This window comes from Sceloporus undulatus, chromosome 4 (assembly GCF_019175285.1).
Source record: "Sceloporus undulatus isolate JIND9_A2432 ecotype Alabama chromosome 4, SceUnd_v1.1, whole genome shotgun sequence".
In the NCBI taxonomy this organism is placed as follows: Eukaryota; Metazoa; Chordata; class Lepidosauria; order Squamata; family Phrynosomatidae; genus Sceloporus; species Sceloporus undulatus.
The window spans coordinates 42797893-42816463 of record NC_056525.1 but is presented as its reverse complement, the minus strand read 5'-3'; the positions used below and the strand labels follow the sequence as shown (position 1 = coordinate 42816463).

At 40.8% G+C, this 18571-nt stretch overlaps 1 protein-coding gene across 3 annotated transcripts in view; it reads left to right on the top strand.

Annotated features, from left to right (window-relative positions):
- The window catches only part of CHD6 (chromodomain helicase DNA binding protein 6), a 54905-nt gene that overhangs the window by 26080 nt on the left and 10254 nt on the right, over nucleotides 1-18571 (top strand). Inside the window, exons 17-28 of one of the 3 annotated variants that reach the window (XM_042461968.1) lie at nucleotides 1966-2125; nucleotides 3372-3461; nucleotides 3739-3842; nucleotides 4347-4476; nucleotides 4994-5063; nucleotides 5401-5455; nucleotides 5741-5960; nucleotides 8067-8275; nucleotides 8805-10400; nucleotides 11399-11547; nucleotides 15665-15871; nucleotides 17269-17715. In XM_042461968.1, the coding sequence (XP_042317902.1) occupies nucleotides 1966-2125; nucleotides 3372-3461; nucleotides 3739-3842; nucleotides 4347-4476; nucleotides 4994-5063; nucleotides 5401-5455; nucleotides 5741-5960; nucleotides 8067-8275; nucleotides 8805-10400; nucleotides 11399-11547; nucleotides 15665-15871; nucleotides 17269-17715 (3437 nt within the window). Of the gene's footprint in view, nucleotides 1-1965; nucleotides 2126-3371; nucleotides 3462-3738; nucleotides 3843-4346; nucleotides 4477-4993; nucleotides 5064-5400; nucleotides 5456-5740; nucleotides 5961-8066; nucleotides 8276-8804; nucleotides 10401-11398; nucleotides 12924-15664; nucleotides 15872-17268; nucleotides 17716-18571 lie in introns of those variants that run through there. The other 2 variants (XM_042461970.1, XM_042461969.1) reach the window with 2 other exon arrangements.

Below are 18571 nucleotides of genomic sequence, written 5' to 3'. Positions count from 1 at the left end.
CAGAAACCTATCTATCATTTACAGGAATGCCAGCTGAAAAGTGATTTGTTCTGGCAGAAAAAGAAGCAAGGGGAGTGTGCAGCAACCCAGACCTGAGCACCACCAGCAAGAATGCTCTTGCAGCTGGTGCTTGAATCATAGGGTTGGGTGGCTACCCATGATTGTCTTTCCCAATGGAGGAAGCTGATTATGCTCATCCCCTCACCAAAGCAGTGGCTGCAGGAATGCTCCTGTGGTCATTATTTGCAGAATGTATGCTTTGCAGAATGTATGCTTTCTGCCCTGGGGGAAACCCACATAAAGCAGGATCAGCCATATCAGATGGCATGGACACATTCTATGATGTTGTTTGGATTACAGAAGGCTTGAATGTTCGAACCCAGTCTATTTTACTTTCCCATCCCTGTTTTTTAAGGAGAATTCCATGGTGGTGATCATGGTAAAGAAAATGATACTTCACAATTGTCATTATGTTAGCACAATATCTGCCCAGTGGGATTGCCTGTCAGCAATCTGCTATAAAGAGTTTGAAAAATACTTTGCTAGTAAAATTAATTGCTTCCATTCTGACTTCTTAGAATAACTTCTCTGGCTGTGATCTAGATGTCTTCCTGTCCTACTTTGAGGAATATATTTAAGTTTATACAGTCTGACAATGTGGTCAGGTTGTTTGAAGGACAGAAGCCAATCTGTTGCTTCCAGAATTCATGCCTATTCTTGCTAATTAAGAGAGCCGGGGGTGGGAGGGGGTTGCCATATGGGTAGTGAAGATAGGTAATACTTTCCAGGTTAAGGGCTGTGTTCATGTTCTACTAGATGATCCAGGCTGTAAGGCTGCAACTTAAACACTCTTTTTTCGACTCTTTTTAAATATATATATATATATGCTATTTTGAGTAAGGTGTTAGAGCTAGTGGTAGCAAATCAACTCCAGGCAGTATTGGATTAGGCTAGTCAGATGAAAACCTTTCTAGTCTGGGTTCAGTCCCAGTTTTGAAACTGGAACAGCTGTGGTTGCCTTGGTGGTGGATGGCCTATATTAGGAACTTGATATAGGAAGTATAGTATGTTTCTTTTGCTTCTTCTGATCTCTTAACAGCTTTCAATACCGTGAATGAGGAAAACCTTCAGGGCATTTAGTTGGTACCATCTTTTGAGAGCATAGGTATACAACCTATCTGAATTGCGGAACATAGATGTATAACACATGTGAATTGGCATAAAAGGGGTCCACCACAAAGGAATAGATTTGTATATAGGGTAAGGGATTCATTTTTTTATTTTGAAGGGTATTTAGAAAATAACAGAGTTCACTGAGTAGATGGGTGTGTTTTTAGATATTGAGTTGTTACTGATGGACAGAGAAACAAATGTTTCTGACTGTTCCATATATCCCTCACTTTTTTCCAAGAAACATGAGTACATACCTCTTGGAATTCAGGATGAGGAACCTGCCAGGCTGTGTATTGTACAAGATGACATCTCTGCAAACAGGCTGTGCGGTGTTGCATGATAGGGAGGGCCCTTCAGAAGCATCCACAAGCCTGCCTTTGTACCTGACCTTTTGCCATCAAAAGTGCTTAACATGGGCCTTAGTGTTAGAGTTGATCAACCTGCGTGCCATGTAGGATTGCCAGGTGAAACAAGCATCAAGGCTTTTTTCTCTTTAATTTTTATGTAGAAGGTGGAATTTCAGCAGATGCTGTTGGGATGACATGCAACAGCTGCTGAAATTCCTTCTTCTACACAACCATAACAGAGAGAAGATCCTTATCCCTTATTTCGCCTGGCGTCATTAGTTCCATATGCTCTATTTAGGTATGTAGACAATGAGAAGAGTTTATCCTCACCATATCTTGGCAGCATCTAGAATTTGTTCATTGCTTTTTCTATGTGGATTTACAAGTATACAGAACCATCCTGAGCCTGCAGTGCTGCTCATGTGCTCCCCCTTGCCTGTTGCAGGCTTGTCAGCCCCAGTGCCAAGAGGGAGGAAGGGAAAGAAAACTAAGAACCAGATGCTTCTCCCTGAGATCAAGAATGCTGACTGGCTTACCACGTGCAATCCTGAAATCGTACTACATGATGACAGCTACAAAAAGCATCTAAAACAGCATTGCAACAAGTGAGCAAATAGGGGCCTGATCAAGTAATGTTCATTGACTGTGAACAGCTGTGCACTTATGCTGTAGATATGTCTCAAATAATTCTTTTAGCACCCACTGCTGCTTTCATTTTACTGAAAGCAGGAGACAAAGCTTCCCCCTGCCCTCAACCTCTGAGCTGGTGTTGAAGCTGGGCAAGTTGAGGTTACAGTTTGAAAAATCTTTATGAGCAGGAAAGGGGCATCATTTCTTACCACACAGCCACAAAAATTGAGAACAGCAAAGTCTGGAATGTGCAGGACAAAAACTCACTCCCCTCTCCACACTTTCCCTGTGTGGAAAACAAGGAAGATGATGCAACCTGAATAATTCTTGAAGGAAATTCTATTCCCAAACCTATTGTTCCAAGCCTGGAGCAGGGTAAATTGCTACTCTCCCAATTTACTAGTTGTAGCACCTTCTCTATTCATCTAGATGTCATTGAGATAAGTTCAGGTCATTTACTGGTATGGAACAGATTTAATAAAAGCCTTGTGGGTTGGGTTTTTTTTTTTTTTTTGCAAGATTTTGTGGTTTTCTGAGTGAAGTTAGCAACTGGTAAATTTTTATATTGTCTCTAGTACACAGCAGATACAATAGTAAACCTCTGTTCCCTTCTGTCTTAAATGCCTTCAGTAGTCAGCATGGACATAGCAAAGAAGTGTGCTCTTCTGTTAGCTGTTTGCCTTTTTGCAAGTCTTGTTTTTTGTTGGATTTCAGGGTAATATTAATAATAATAATAACTGATTTATTTGTATCCCGCCCAATCACAATTATACTTGTTTTAGTTGTTGACCGTATATAATCTCATCCACAAATTCCATAACTTGTCTGAATTTTCTTTATCTTTCTGTGCACATGTGTTGGGTAATAACTTCAGTTAGGGTATCTTTTGATTTGCATTGTGTTTACATGCCCTTCTATTATTCCATACTTTCTCAGTGGCTTTATATATCCCTAGCTTGACATTCGGGTAGATTTATATAGGAGATGGCATGTTACTTAATCACTGCTATTTATTTATCTACAAGCATTCTAGTGCTTTCAGCCTAGAAATGAGATTTGACCCTTGTAATATCAGCTTTCAAAGGGTGTAATAGCAGTTCCCACTGCTGGCAAATGAACTAGCACATCCTGTGGACCTGCTTAATGTCTCAGTAGATCTGAATGGAATATTGGAAGCTCACATTTGCTTTCTGAATCATCTGCTACTTTCTCTTTTGTCAGAGTGCTGTTGCGGGTACGGATGCTCTACTACTTGAAAGCTGAAGTCCTGGGGGAGGCAGCTGACAAAGCCTTTGAAGGGACTCCAGCCAAGTAAGTTACACTAGCATCCTGAAAATTTGCTTGATAATCCTCTTTGCTACAGTGTTTTCCCCCCACTCATGTGAAGGTGATAGCGCTTGAAATACATGCACGCACACACACAACACAAACAAAATTAGATTTGAAAGAGATCAGTGTGTCTTTGTAACCTATTCTTCGTTTTCCTTTCTGTGGTATCAGTGTTAATACCTTTTAAAATGCATCCTGTAGTTTATGGAATACCTCTGCAGGGCCCTCCGGGAATATAATCACTGCTTGTCTTTCCCAGAGATTTGGATGTCCTGTTGCCAGACATTGACTATATGGAGATCCCTGTGGATTGGTGGAATGCTGATGCAGACAAATCCCTCCTCATTGGAGTTTTCAAACATGGTATTCCATTTCATATATTCCTTCAGTATAAGAGTATGACTAGGAATGAGGAATGAAAATAATTTGCTTGCTTACTTGGTTTTTTTTCTCTTCCAGAGTGTAACTTCTTTGCACAGAACTAAATTACTTGTTTTTTCTGTGTAGACGGGGGTAGAGTTAAAGTTCTTATCGCTTCTGGTTTTGCAGAAGGTGCATTGTCCACATATTTTGCCTACTTCATTTGTTTAAGCACATTTTTATCCCACTCTTCTCCTAAAAAGGTTGACAGAGCAATTTAAAAATATCAGGAAAGAAACAATTCTTGCTTACTAGGTTATAATCTAATTTTTTATATGGCATAGTGATAACATTTTCAGCAACATCACTATGCAATGTAAAATAGCGAGGGAATCTCTTCTAACTTTCACCATTTTTTGCTGTTTACATGAACATTCAGGAATTATAGAAGAGGCTGTGGCTTTAAATGCTTGAAAGACAATTACTCATCATTGTGATTTTTTTCAGGTTATGAACGATACAATGCTATGCGAGCTGACCCAGCCTTGTGCTTCCTTGAGAAAGTAGGCATGCCAGATGAGAAGCTGCTGTCTGCAGAACAGAATATCATTGATGGAGTGCAGGATGCTCCAGAAAGGTAAGCCAATGCTGGGCAGGGGCATGGGCAGTCTGTTACACAAGCAGAATTACATGCAAGACAAGTACAGTCCAAGTTTCAACAAAGGAATTACTGCCTGCCTGAATGTTCAAGCCACTATAGAAGCAATGCCCAAAGGACATATTTTATTGGAAAGGCATTAGCTATTTATGATGATGCTTTTAACTCGCAGATGCCGAGGGTTGGCTTATATAAAATATAAGGGCATATACTTGAACAGTTCTTCTCATATACTAGTGGAGACCATGCATGAGCATGCTTCCATTCAACCACAGGCAGTCATATATATGGTGTTTGAAAGCTGGGTTTTACTTCTGCATTAAGTCTGTAGAAAGTTAAGATGGAAATTATAGTACATGTAATGTATATTTATTTACAGCACAGGTAGTGTAGTCTGTACTATTTTTATGACATGGATGTATGGAGAGCTCTGCTGGAATTAACTTGTGTTATGAAACTTCCACATACTAAGCTCTTGTTGGATTGTTTTCTCTAGAGGGAACATGGATAAAGAAGAGAATAGTGCAGACAAGCTGGATGAAGTGCAGAAACAGGAGGAACAACAGGTAAGTTTGATTTGCAAAAGGAAGCATTTGCAAATGGTGAACAGTAAGCTTACAAAGAGAGAAAAGCCTAGTGTCACCCTTGTCAGTTTCACATTTCTCGAAGTTTGGTTTTGGATTGTGTTAGATATAAAAAGTGTTGTTCAATTGGGCTTGTAGTAACTAGTTGAAATACATACGATAGTGAAGGAAAAGTAGATTATTTTCTTAGTGATTGTTTCAAACGTCTGTACAAATGGGCTAATACATCAGGCTTGTTCTATATATTGTATTTTTTTCAAGGAAGTCAGTGTCCATAAAGTGAATTCTGTTAATAATGCATCCCTGCCCCTTCTCATAGGAGACTTCAGATTCTTGTGGGGAAGTCACTGAGAAGAAGGATGACAGTGCAGCAGGTGAGACTGTACATCTAGATGTTTTAGGAAATACGGTTGTGGTAAAGTTGTGGGCTAGAATCATAACTTCTAAACAAAATAAAATATCTGTTTCTAGAATCATATATTGCAAAAGATAATTAATTAAATGCCAGTTTTTTAAAATGTTTGTGGGTGCTTGCATATGTGGATAAGGAGGGCAAACCACATTTATAAGTACAAGGAAATATTTAGTGAATCAAGAAGTGTGTGTGTGTAGTCTGCAGAGATTTCATTAAATACTAATGACTATGCTGATGTTTGAAGCCCAGGATGGCTTGGATGCAGACAAATCCAGCTGGCCTGTATCATCTGCCCTCACTGCTAGATTACGGCGTCTTGTCACAGTCTATCAGCGCTGCAACCGTAAAGAGCTACCTTCTAGGCCTGAATTCATGGGGCCTTGCAACCATGGGTATTGGCTACAAGAGGAGATGTTTAGAAGAGCCAATGAGATGGATCCTATAAACAAGGAGATGCAGAAAAGGTAATGCAGAACACAGGCTTGTTTGGATATTGTTGGTACAATTTTTCATAAATGGCCAAAATCCACAGAGAACATGTGCTTGAACAGGTGTTCAGTTTGTTGTCTTCTTGATTGCAGTTTTGTAGGCCATATTATTACCTGAAATGATAATACATATTCTGGTTTCAGATGCTTACTCAACACAGACAAAAACCAAATATAGTCCTCCTAGACAAGGAATGACCTCTCAACAGATATGCTGTCTTTCTACCAGCAGACAAAGATGTTTTGGTTTGGATATGCCCTTAGTTGTTCACAGGCCATTGCAGAAGAATATTTTAATGGGGTGTGCTGTACTTGTGTCTTTACTATTACGCTTTAAATACTTTTGAAACTGCTTTAAATCAATGTTTTAATTTAACTGGTTTCAAATTTTATTATGGTTTAATTGTTTCTTAACTTTTATGTGCTGGTAATTTATAACTATGTGTTTTAATTTGTATATATAAATAATAAGTCATCAGTATAATATATATATATATATATATATATATACACACACATACACACACACACACACTCTGTATATACTCGACTATAAGTTGACTTCATGTATAAGTTGAGGGCAAGTTTAGGGGCCAAAATTATGGATTTTGTTATGACATGAATAAGTCAAAGGTAAAACTTAGGGGCATGTAGCAAAGGATCTAAATGATGAAGCAAAGCAAAACAATGTCAAAGAACGTAACAAAATTCCAGAAGACATAACTGTGGTTGGATGGATGAGAGAGTAGAGAGATCAGTGCTTCCAGGACAGATTACACTCTTGATTTTCATCAGGGGATGGTTCTTTCTTTTAAATAAGAGTTAAGATACAGTATTTACATTGACCCCTAGATAAGTCGACTCAGGTTTTTTGGGCCAATTTTTTGGACCTGAATTTCCAGACTTATACATGAATATATAGAGTAATAACCAAAGTAATGTTTATATTTCATTTTAGCTCTAATTTGTTTTACCTTGTACTCTAACCTGTACTGAGCCATCTGGGTTGCACACTGGGAGAAAGGCAGGATATAAATTAAATGACTAAATAAATATGCTTGTCATATGTGGTGAGTGGTTCTGCCCTCTGGAAAGTGTGCCAAGCACTGAGCCTCTTTCTCAGATATAAAGCTGAAGAGGTGAGTGATATCATCTAGTTAGCTGCATGACAATTCTCACCACCTCCTTAGCTTCAAAATTGGGAGAAGGGATGGGGATTAGTTGACAACTACAATCAATTATATCTCCCTTGCTTTAGAACAGGTATGGCATACAGGAAAAGTATATATTGCTGCCTGAAACATGGTGTCCCAGTAGCACATGTCTACTGAACTGCCTAGCCTTCCCTTCATGGAAAGATAAGGTGGAGTGTTTGACACCAATATCTGAAGGCAAGCCATATGCCTTTGGACAGCAGCACAGAAGTGATCCCTCTCTCCTACCATACCTGTGAAGGTGGCTGGACTGTGAAGCATGTCTGGTAGGACAAACAAAGAGAGCTATTAAATCTAGCCCCAAAGAACAATTTTCAAGTTGGGATTATCCAACTTCTAAATAATGGGATGGGGGGAAGCACTTCAAAATACTGTACAATTTAGTGCATTCAATGCTTTTAGTGCAGTGCAAATTATTAAAAACACCATAATTGTCAAAAATAGAATAAAAAAATAAAGAACAGAGAAAAAATCTTGTATGTAACAAACAGCAAGGTATAATTGCCAATAATGTGGCTGCTCTGATGTGCTTTGAAAAGGGACTGAATCATGAGGAATGATTTCTGTTTATAAACTCTCTGTATGAAGGGGCAGGAGGTGCTCTTCTTGTTAGTATATGAAGGAGGAGACTAATAACTGGTTCAGTAGTAATGAGCCTCTGATAAACTGATATCACTTGGAGTAACTCTCCTGTGGAAAGCTGGGTTCTTCATAGTTGCTAGCCCTGGGCTGCTTTCAATATTATGTTTGACTTTGTACACTGTATTACAAATGGACTGTAACACAGAAAAATAAAATGCATAATTACAGATATTTGAAATATTAAGAAAAATTTTAATTATGTCTGTATTCCTTGTTCATCCTGCAGGTGGACCAGAAGGGAACAAGCGGATTTCTATCGTACTGTCTCCTCATTTGGGGTTGTTTATGATCCAGAGAAGAAGGTCTTTGACTGGACCCAGTTTCGATCTATTTCACGCTTGGAGAAAAAAAATGATGAGAGCCTTGAAAAATATTTCCATAGCTTTGTTGCAATGTGCAGGAACGTCTGTCGCTTGCCCCACTGGAAAGATGATGGTGAGTGGGAACCATTCAAAGTCTATAAAATTGTAATATGAACACAAGTAGGATCTGCTTCAAAATATTTTGGGGAAAATACTATCTGTTCGTGACTCAAAACCACTCCAGTCCATTCACCCTGCCCCATACTGGTTCCTCCACTCCAGGAAGCGTTCAGTGGCCAATTGGTTTGCCCAAGTCTTATTAGACTTCAGACTTCCCCCCTAGAGATCTTTTGCATCTCTTAGGGTTCTGCCAGGCCTCTTGATACATTCCTCTTGTGTGGGTCATTTGGTGACATAGGCAGTGCCATTCATAAGCTTGAATAGACTTCCATGTGAAAAACTGTGCACATTGTCCAAGGACATTTCTCAGCATTCTTCTTACATGTTTTGGCACTGAACCAACTAATTAAATCCTAAATGCCTGAATATAACACATTTGCAAACACTTTGACTCCTCTTCTGCTACAGTCCAAAATGCATTCTACTTCTTTATTGCCCTTCATGGTTTTTACCAAGCTTTGTCTTTTTTTCTTTACCTGTAGGTCCAGTAGATCCTAGTGTTTATGTGGAACCAATCACAGAGGAGCGTGCTGCAAGGACACTGTATCGAATTGAGCTCCTACGTAAGGTCCGTGAACAGGTATTGAGGTGTCCACAGCTGCATGAACGACTCAAACTTTGCCGCCCAAGCTTGTATCTTCCTGTGTGGTGGGAATGTGGTAAGCATGACCGGGATCTGCTAATTGGTACAGCTAAACACGGTCTAAACCGCACAGACTATTATATCATGAATGACCCCCAGTTATCATTTCTGGATGCCTACAGAAACTATGCTCAGCACAAAAGAACAGGGGTCCTTGGAGCAGAAAACCTGTGTTGCCACCATCAAACGAATTCTAAACTATATTGCTCTCCTGCATACAATCAAGTGGAAAGTAAGCATGCATGTGTAGAGCCTGAAAATGAGAGCTGTATCAAGCTAATTAATTCAGGCAACAGTCTCTTGCAGACAGAAAATATTTCTCAGGATGGGAGTTGTGAAAACATTAAAATCCAGGGTATGATTTCCCTTAACTATGATGAGAGTTCTTTGCCTGACTCGCTAATGTGTATGATGTATGATGAGAAGGCCTGCAACAGTGAGCACAGCTCTCTTGCCCGTGACAGTCCCAGCTGCACAGACATCAGCAGCAATACTACCAAAATGGCTGACAGTAAAATAGATGGAGATGAAGATCTATCAAGCTGTGATGCTGAGACCACAAGAGAACCCTCCTACTTGGATCATTTGCAGTTTGGCAGTGACCAGATGGAGGATCAAAGTGCACCACTGAAGGAGCCTTCAGTCAAAGAGACGAAGCTCTCTGACAGCTTTACTATGGAACCATGTAATGAACTTCATCACTTACAGAGTCAGTATGCTAGCCCAGGTCCAGTCCCATTTGAAAGAAATGGAATGGAAAGGGTCCTAAGTATAGGAGTATATGGCCCTAGTCTTCATAACTTTGATATCAAAGTCCATCCTGAAAAGAGATTCTTGGGGATGTTGCATGAAAAAGGCTTGGAAGAGAAATCAGTGCAGAGTCAGAGCCACAGTGAAGAAGAGGAGGAGGAGGAAGATGAGGAAGATGATGATCATCTGGAGGCATCAGCTGACACTGTGCAAGATTTGAGAGGCTGCTTAAAAACCCTAGATGGTGGCAAAGTCGAATCTAGTGTCCAAGAGGAGCAGAAGCATGGTTCCTGTATTTTCTCTGCCCTGGATGCCTTCATGGAAGAGAGGAACAAGGAGTTGGTTGAGTCAACCTCAAGTGAGCAGGTTGCATCCAAATGTGATAGTGAGGTTGGGGTGGGGGACGATGATCAAGCCGAATGCGAGAGCCTTGAGGAACACATCCCAGCCATGCAGGAGATCCAGACTTGCCCTCACCACTATCAACACTCTGCACAAAACCAGGCTTCAGTGACTCAGATGGAGATCCTTAAGTCACATCCTGTTTGCATTGAAGCAGACCCTTGGGGAGATGACACTGAGGAGAAGGGACACAGTCCTATTGCTCTGAATGAAATGAAGAGAGAAGAGGAAGATTGTGAAAATCAAAATCTAGAGAGCAAAGATGGAACCAGCCAAAATCAAGGTAGAGTATGCTAATGAATGGCTTTCTGTTAGTGAGCATTTCATGTAAATGCCATCTTATGGTTCACAATGGCAAAGAAATCCAAAGTGAGAATTGCTTCATGTAGGTTGTAAAAATGCATTTAGTGAGTTTTATATGAGGGAAGAAGACACTTGTATTAGTGATAGTAAGATAAATATTGTATTTTAAATAGGTTCAGGTTGAGTCTCCCTTATCCAAAGGGCTTGGGACCAGAAGTGTTATGGATTATGGAATATTTACATATACATAATGAGTTACAATCCAAGCCTAAACAAGAAATTCATTTATGTTTTGTATACATCTTATACACATAGCTTGAAGGTAATTTTTAATAATTTTGTACATGAAATAAAGTTTTTTAACCATCATAAAGCAAAGATGTCACTGTCTCAGCCACCCTTGTGGACAATTTTGGATTTTGTAGTATTTTGAATTTCATAATTCCAGATAAGAGATACTCAACCTATACCTGTATGACAATTAATAAATTGTAACTTTGTAAAACTGATGCACGTTATGCTTACGTCCTTTAGTGTGCATTAGTTCAGTATGCAAATCAGCTCTTAGTTATATTACCTGAAGTCTAGGTGCAAGCTAGAACAGATTACCAAATCCTAGTAGTTGAAATAGTCGGTTTTGGGTTTATTTTTTGTTTTGTTTTTATCATGAATGTTGTGATACTGCAGAATCCTTCAGTTATGGGCTTTGGGATATCCATACAAGTGTCACATTCCAAACTTTTGGCATAAGTAGTCCATGCAATAGTGCATACCTGTTTGCTCTTAAAAGTAGTAACTTGTCCTTCTGGAATGTGAGAATTGCTAAAGAATCCCAGGCACTCAAGTTTCTCCATTTGGGCTCCTAGACAGCCTGGTGCATTGTTTTGGGGGCGGGGGCACACGTGTGATAACTAGAATAGGATGAAAGGAAGAATAATTCATGGTCTTAATTAGTATGTTGTTTTGTACTATGTCTAGATCACTTTGAGAATTTTTTAGAAGATGAAAGTAAAAGTTCCATATGTCCTGTACACGGAGAGATCGATGAACTACAAGATGTCCGGGCACCCACCATAGCTCAACTTTTGCAAGAGAAGACACTCTACTCTTTCTCAGAGTGGCCTAAGGTGGCTTGGTAGCTTAAGTATGCATGGATAAGGGTGTTAGGGTGATGTTCAGCAGGGACTGCAGTTTTCTTAATATACCGTATATACTCGACTATAAGTTGACCTCATGTATAAGAGGTTTGGAGGCCAAAATTATGAATTTTGATATGACCTGTGGATAATTCAATGGTAAAATGTAGGGGCATGTAACAAAGGGTATGTAAGACAAAGCAAAGAAAAACTTAACAAAATTCTGGCAGGCATTACTGTTTGTACTCAACTTAAAGGCTGGATGGATGAGGAGGGAACTATGGTAAATCATGGCTGTGTAACGTGTGTGGGAGGTGACCAGGCACAGGTGGGCCAAGAAATTGCACACCTGTTAAAAAGAATGAAATGGCAAAACAAAGCAAATGGCTACTACATTAACATTGATTATAACCTTTAACTTTAATATGATAACGTTGTCTGATTTGAACCCATAAAATCTGACAAACATATACAAATGTATTATTCAGATCCTTCAAAGCCTGATTCCTCTAGGCACTGAGGTGAAGCACCAAAGATCTGCTACCACTGCTATTTTCCTAACTATGCATTCAAAATGTTCAGAACCAGCAGCATGGTAGAGAGAGTAGAGGGGATCGGTGCTTCTTTTAGTGGTCTCAGGATGAACTAAGGTCACATCTTTTGCCACTCAGAGAAGGGGATGGTTCTTTTTAAAAAAAAAAAAAAAAAGCATTAAAGTATGTCACTTACATTGACCTGTGGATAAGTGGACCCAGATTTTTGGGTCAGTTTATTTTACTAGACTTATATATGAGTATATATAAATTTGGTTTTTCGTTTTTTAAGACACACATACATCCTGGCAGGTCTTTGAGTTTGACAATATAATGTGAGAAGTAGAATACGGATGTCTGTTTCTAAGAGAGATTTATCTAGTAACATTTTAGAAACAGCTTTGGAGTTTTCCTAAGCTTAATATTTGTCTATACAGTCCGCCCTTGCCTTATGCGGGGGATCCATTCTGCCCCTGCCCTCCCCCACGTAAGGCAGAAAGTGCGTATGCTCAAGCCCCGTTAGATATAATGGGGCTTGTGGTTGCTGTGCAGCTGCGCGCGCATCATTCTCCCGGCGGCTTCCCCGTAAGCTGAAAGCTGCCTATAACGAGCCCCTGTATGGTGTGGGCTCACTGTGTATACTTATTGCATTCTATTCTCATGTTTTCTCAAATAGGGTGTTAATCTATTTTAACTATCCTGTATCTTCATTATGTGTGTGATACCAATGGGGTTAACTTCACATATTATATCTTACTAAAAGTCTGGACATTTCCTTCTGAAAAGTGTGCTTGAACATTTAAAGCTGCTATTTGAGGTTGCCCTTAAAGGGGGGGGGGAAGTGGTTCTATCTGTTAGTCATTGGCCTCGTGTATTGAGCTTGTAATCAAACAACATTTCAGCTGAATTGTTACCCTATTCTATCTTCTTTCTTATTTGGGAGAAAATGGGTCCTGATGTCATATAGCTGATATTTATTTATTTATTTTATTCCTGTTATCAAATCCCAAATAACAAATAACCAGTTAAAACAGTACAAAGGTAAGAACATTTTGAAAATACATTCAAACACCCTTCTAAAAGCAGTCTAAAAACAATACTATAATCCAGTTTTGAAACAGTTAAAAAAGCAGTTTGAAACATTGGATTCTATGCAGAACAGCATTGTTTTGGCTGAGATAGAGATGGAGCCAGCCTAGCTTCTTTGGGTAGGGAGTTCCACAGCTGAGGCTGTGCTACAGAGAAAACCCTGTACAGACCAACCTAACTTCACAGATGTTGAGATGTGCAACGGTACCTTCTATATAAAGATCATAAAATTTCTGGCAGGCTCATATGGGAGGAGGTGGTCTTTCAGATATCTTGGCGCTAAATCATTTAAGGCTTTGTAGATCACCTTGAACTGAGCATGGAAGAAAATTGGAAGCCAGTATACTCTTGCAAGACCAGTGTTATATATAGTCTCTAAAATGCATGGCTGATAACCAGTCTGGCTGCTGCATTTTGCACTAGCCGCAAATTCCAAACACTTTTCAAAGGCAGTGCCACACAGAGTGCATTACAGTTGCCTAATCAAGAGGTAACTAAGGCATGAACCATTGTGGCCAGAACTGTGTTCCCCAAGCAAAAATGCCACTGGTGCACCACCCAAAACTGGGCAAAGGCTCTTCTGGCCACTGCAGCAGCCTGGCTTTCCAGGAGCAGAGCTGGTTCTAAGTTATAAACCTGATCTTTCAGAGGGAGTGCAACCCCATCTAGAAAAGGCTGTGATCCCAGTCCCAGTTTGGTTTTCCTACTGACCAGCAGCACTTCTGTCTTTTCTGGATTAAACCTCAGTCTGTTCACCCACATCCAGTTCTTTACTACATCCAGACAATAATTCAGTATCACAGCTGCTCTGACATTCATTGTAAAGGAGAAATAGAGCTGGGTATCATCAGCATACTGATGACACCCAACTCCAAAGCTTCTGATGACTTCTCTCAGCTTCATGAAAATGTTGAAAAGAATAGGGGACAGCATTGACCCTTGTGAAGCACCATTGGCCAATGACCAAAAGGCTGAATAACAGTCCCCCAGCACCACCCTCTGAGAATGTTTAGTACTGTATATAAAGACTAAAATTGCTGCAGAGCAATGCTCCCAAGTCCCATATCAGCCAGACAATCCAGAACGATACCATCAGATATCAGTTATTGCTATCAGATGCCGCAGAATGATCCAAGAGGACCAATAGGGACCCACTCTCCCTGTCCAACTCCTGGTGTAGGTTATGTACCAAGGCAACTAAACCTGTTTCCATCCCATACCCAAGCCTGAACCCAGACAGGACTAGGTCCTGGTAATTGGTTTCATCCAGGCAAGCCTGGAATTGTGTTTCCACCACTCATTCTAGGACCTTCCTTAGAAAGAGGAGATTAGTGACTAGCTGATAGTTACTAGGGAGGTCTAATGAAGGTTTTCCCCCCCACTAAAAGTCAACAATTACTTCTGTTACAAGGTTGAAACAACACCCTCTCCTGTTTGTATCAGTCCTTGTTGGATAAACTGTGGAGAGGAGTTATAACCCAACTGGAATACTACTGATGTTAAAGCTATTCTTAGGCCCGTTACAGACGGGCACCCTAGGACGGACTCAGTCCATGCTAGGGTTAGAAAGGGGTGTTTCTTCCAGACACCCCTAACCCTAGCACGGACTGAGTCTGTACAAAATGGTGGCGGCCGTTCCACACAGCTGCCGCCATTACAACGTCACGACCGTGCCGCCTCCAAACTAGGCGGCACGGACGTGACGTCTTTGCGCCACGTGAGGGCGCCTAGAGTGCCCTTTCCGCGGTGTAAGAAGGAGCTCTGAAACGGAGCTCCTTCTGGGGTTTGTGTCACTGGGCGCAGCCTTTATATGGCTGCGCCCAGCGACACAGAGGAGAAAGGGGTCCTTTGTCCTCCTCCCTGCTGTCGCCCGGTGTCCTTGGGGCTTGAAGCCTTTTGCCGCTTCCCCGCGGCCTGCAAAGCGGCGGATCAAGGCCTCGGAGGCTGCCGGTCTGGCAGCTGAGGCCCCGATACAGCGGGGAAAGAGGTGGGTGCAGGCCGCCCCAAACGGGCAGTCTGTAACCCGCCCTAGTTTGTTCATGTATATGCAATTTAAGAACAGCTTTGAGTTATTATGGAGACAAAGGGGCAAGCACTTTGTGATAGTAGAATATGCTGCATAAATTTATGTTTAGGCTTCTTCCTTTGGTTTATGTCTGTATATTCACCACTTCAAAGAGATTTTAAAAATACAGCAATAATATCAAAAACTGTTCCTATTATTTTCTTGGATAAGAGCTGTAAAAGAAAATCTAATAAGTATCCTCTACACCTAGCTGTCTCTAACTGACGTGCCCAGGACTGAGGCTCATTATCCCTGAAGACAGCTATCCTAAGGCAGAATAGCAAACTCCTTGACTTCCTTTGTGTCACCAACAGTAGGAGTCCTAATACCAAATATTATTAGCTTTAATTCACCAAAGTGCTACAATGTAAGAGACTGCAGATATTTGCAGCCAGGTAAAGTATATCTGATTCTTCTGTAGGATCGAGTGATCATTAACCGGATAGAGAACATCTGCCATGTCATCTTAAAGGGCAAGTGGCCTTCTTCCAACCAGCCATATGAAGTACAAAGCACAATGCCTACTCCTGCATTAGCTAGCAATACAGGCAATAGGAACAGCTACACTGAGCCCGAAACTTCTGAACTCAGTTTCAGCAATGGAAGGACAGCTACACAGTCTCCAAAGGTGAGTTTGGGTAGATATTTTCCCGACTGTAGAAAGCTGTTAATGGTAATACTGGCTTTGGCTTGTTTGCCAGTAATGATAATCTTTCTGAGGAATTAAATTGCAGGTTTTAACTAGATAAGTGGTTCCCAAACTCTGGTCTACCAGGTGTTTTTGACTTCAGTTCCCGGTATTGCTGACTGTTGGCTAGACTTGCTGGGTCTGCTTGGAGTTGGTTTAAAACACCTGCAGGACCAAAGTTGGGAAACCATTGATCTAGGCCATGGGAAGTGTGTGCATAGGATATGAATGCAGAGAGTTGTTGATCCTGTTCCTTTTTGAAAGGATTCATTCTAACTTTGATTGAGATGCTACTACTTTAGGACAGGTTATCGCCTTTTCCAAGGCAGTCAGCCCATTATCACATTAATAACTACATTATGAATAACCTAAAGAATTGACTCCTGGAACCCACCTTAAACTTGAGAGAGCCTCTCTGAGCAATAGAGGGTGAGTGGAGCACTTCAGAAACTTGGCTGTTCCCCCTCCTGCCCCAAGTTGCAGCATAATGAGCTTCCTCAAGACCTATGTTGCTCGGAGGAGCTCCTTCGGGTTTAAGGTGTGTTCTGGGGGGGGGGGTATTTATAATTATGATAATAGTGCTATGATCATACATTTCTAGCATATCTGAATACTGACTAGTTACTGATTGTTAGTTCTAGGTTATGAATTGATAATGGCAGTGCTGGATGCTAGCCATCTTCAGTAAACAAGTAGAAGCTATGTTGGGCTGAAAGTAAAAATTTGTAGCTCTTAGCAACACAAAAGCGCGTTACAAACGGCCATAAGGGACATCCTCAGGACGTCCTAGTTTTAAAAAGGGGCATCACTTCTTGACGTCCCCAAGCCTAATACGTCCTGAGGATGTACAAGATGGCGGTGCCACAAATGTGCTGCCATTGCTCTGCGCGAGGGCGCTTAATGCAGCTCCTTCCTGGTTTGCGTCACTGAGTGCAGTCTTCAGACGGCTGCGCCAGTGACGCAGAGGAGAAAGGGGCCAAGCGGCCCCTTTCTCCTCCTCTCCGCCGCTGCGGGGTGTCCTTGGGGCTTGAAGCCCCAAGGATATCCCTTTCCAGGCTATGGGAAAGCGGCCTTTTGCCGCTTCCCCGCGGCCTGGAAAGCGGCGGATCAGGGCCTTAGTGGCTGCTGTTCTGGCCGCTGAGGCCCGATACATTGGGGAAAGGGGTGGGTACAGGCTGCCGCTTTTCGGCAGTCTGTAACCCGCCAAAATATCCCTTTTATAAGTGCTGGATTCAGAGTCTCTTCAGAATATGAATAGTTATTCAGAATAAGTCTTATATAATCTCAGTCATGACATATTCTCATAACCACCTATCTGGTATTGTTTTTAAACACAGGAAGGTTTTCTGGCTCCCACCTTTGTCAAAGATGAGCCCAAACATCAGCACCCATATGAATTTGAAATGGAGTCAGATGCGAAGCAACGAAACCTTGAACAATTGGTTGCATCCCATCCCCATCCTTCAATAGTGCTGAATGGCTGGAGGGATGCAGCAGTGGACCTCTCAAGAGTATCTGATGGATCCCCAACAACCAGCTCTCCTTTTACTTTGAGCACAGGTATACCTAAGCTAGGGACAGTGAATGCCCTGCAAGGTTCCCTTGGCATGGATTTATCTGGTATTCTTCAGGCAGGGTTAATTCATCCTGTCACAGGACAGATTGTCAATGGGAGTCTACGAAGAGATGATGCTGCCATGAGGAGAAGACGGGGTAGGAGAAAAAATGTGGAAGGGATAGATCTCATCTTTTTGAAGGAGAGAAGTCTCCAGACTGGGTTGTCGGTAAGTACTAACTTCAACCTTCGCTTGTCCCTCTACTCTCTTGTTGTTCTTTGATTGCCTAGTAGTATGTCAAAATCTATTGTCCTCCTTTATTTTGTATTACTGGATGTTTAAATTATTGAGAGTTGGCAGTAACACTTGGAAAAGAGTGAAACAATCATTAACGAACCTTTCAACCTCTTTCATTTTATTTAAAGTATATTTCACTTGAATAAGCATTAAAAAGTATTTCACAATCAGTAGTTAATAATGGTTCATATCAATAAAAAGCAAAAACAAAGAAGCAAACAACAGCTTATATACAGTAAAATGGAATATAGAACTAACACACAATTCTAGCAAAAAAATTAAAAATTAAAAAAATGGCACATCATAATGAACACTTGAAGCCACTTGACATATGTGGTTAGTATTCCAAATTCTGGATGCCATTACAGGAAAAACTGAGGATGCAAGTTACTATAGTTACAGTTCACAGTTGAGGCGTTCTATAAGCCTTTTTGTTTTTGTTTTTGTTTTCATGCTTTTCCCATAGGGGCAGGGTGGCTCCATTTATCAGCACTAGCTTTTCTCCCCTGATTTTTCTGGATTAGCTTTCTTTGTGCAAATTACTTTTCTCTTTTGATATAGGAAGCCATGGGGTTGTGCACCTAAATTTAAATTCAGTAAACTTGTTGAGCTTTATTTTTCTGTTGCGTTGTTGATATAAAATTGTGATTATATATTTCAATCATTTTGGTATATTTCTGTTGAATGATTAATATTATGATCAACAATTTTGGGGACTGTTTTTCACATACTCTCTTAGCCTTGAGAGCCCCAGGAAAACAGGTTGTTATGAGTATCAGCTCAATCA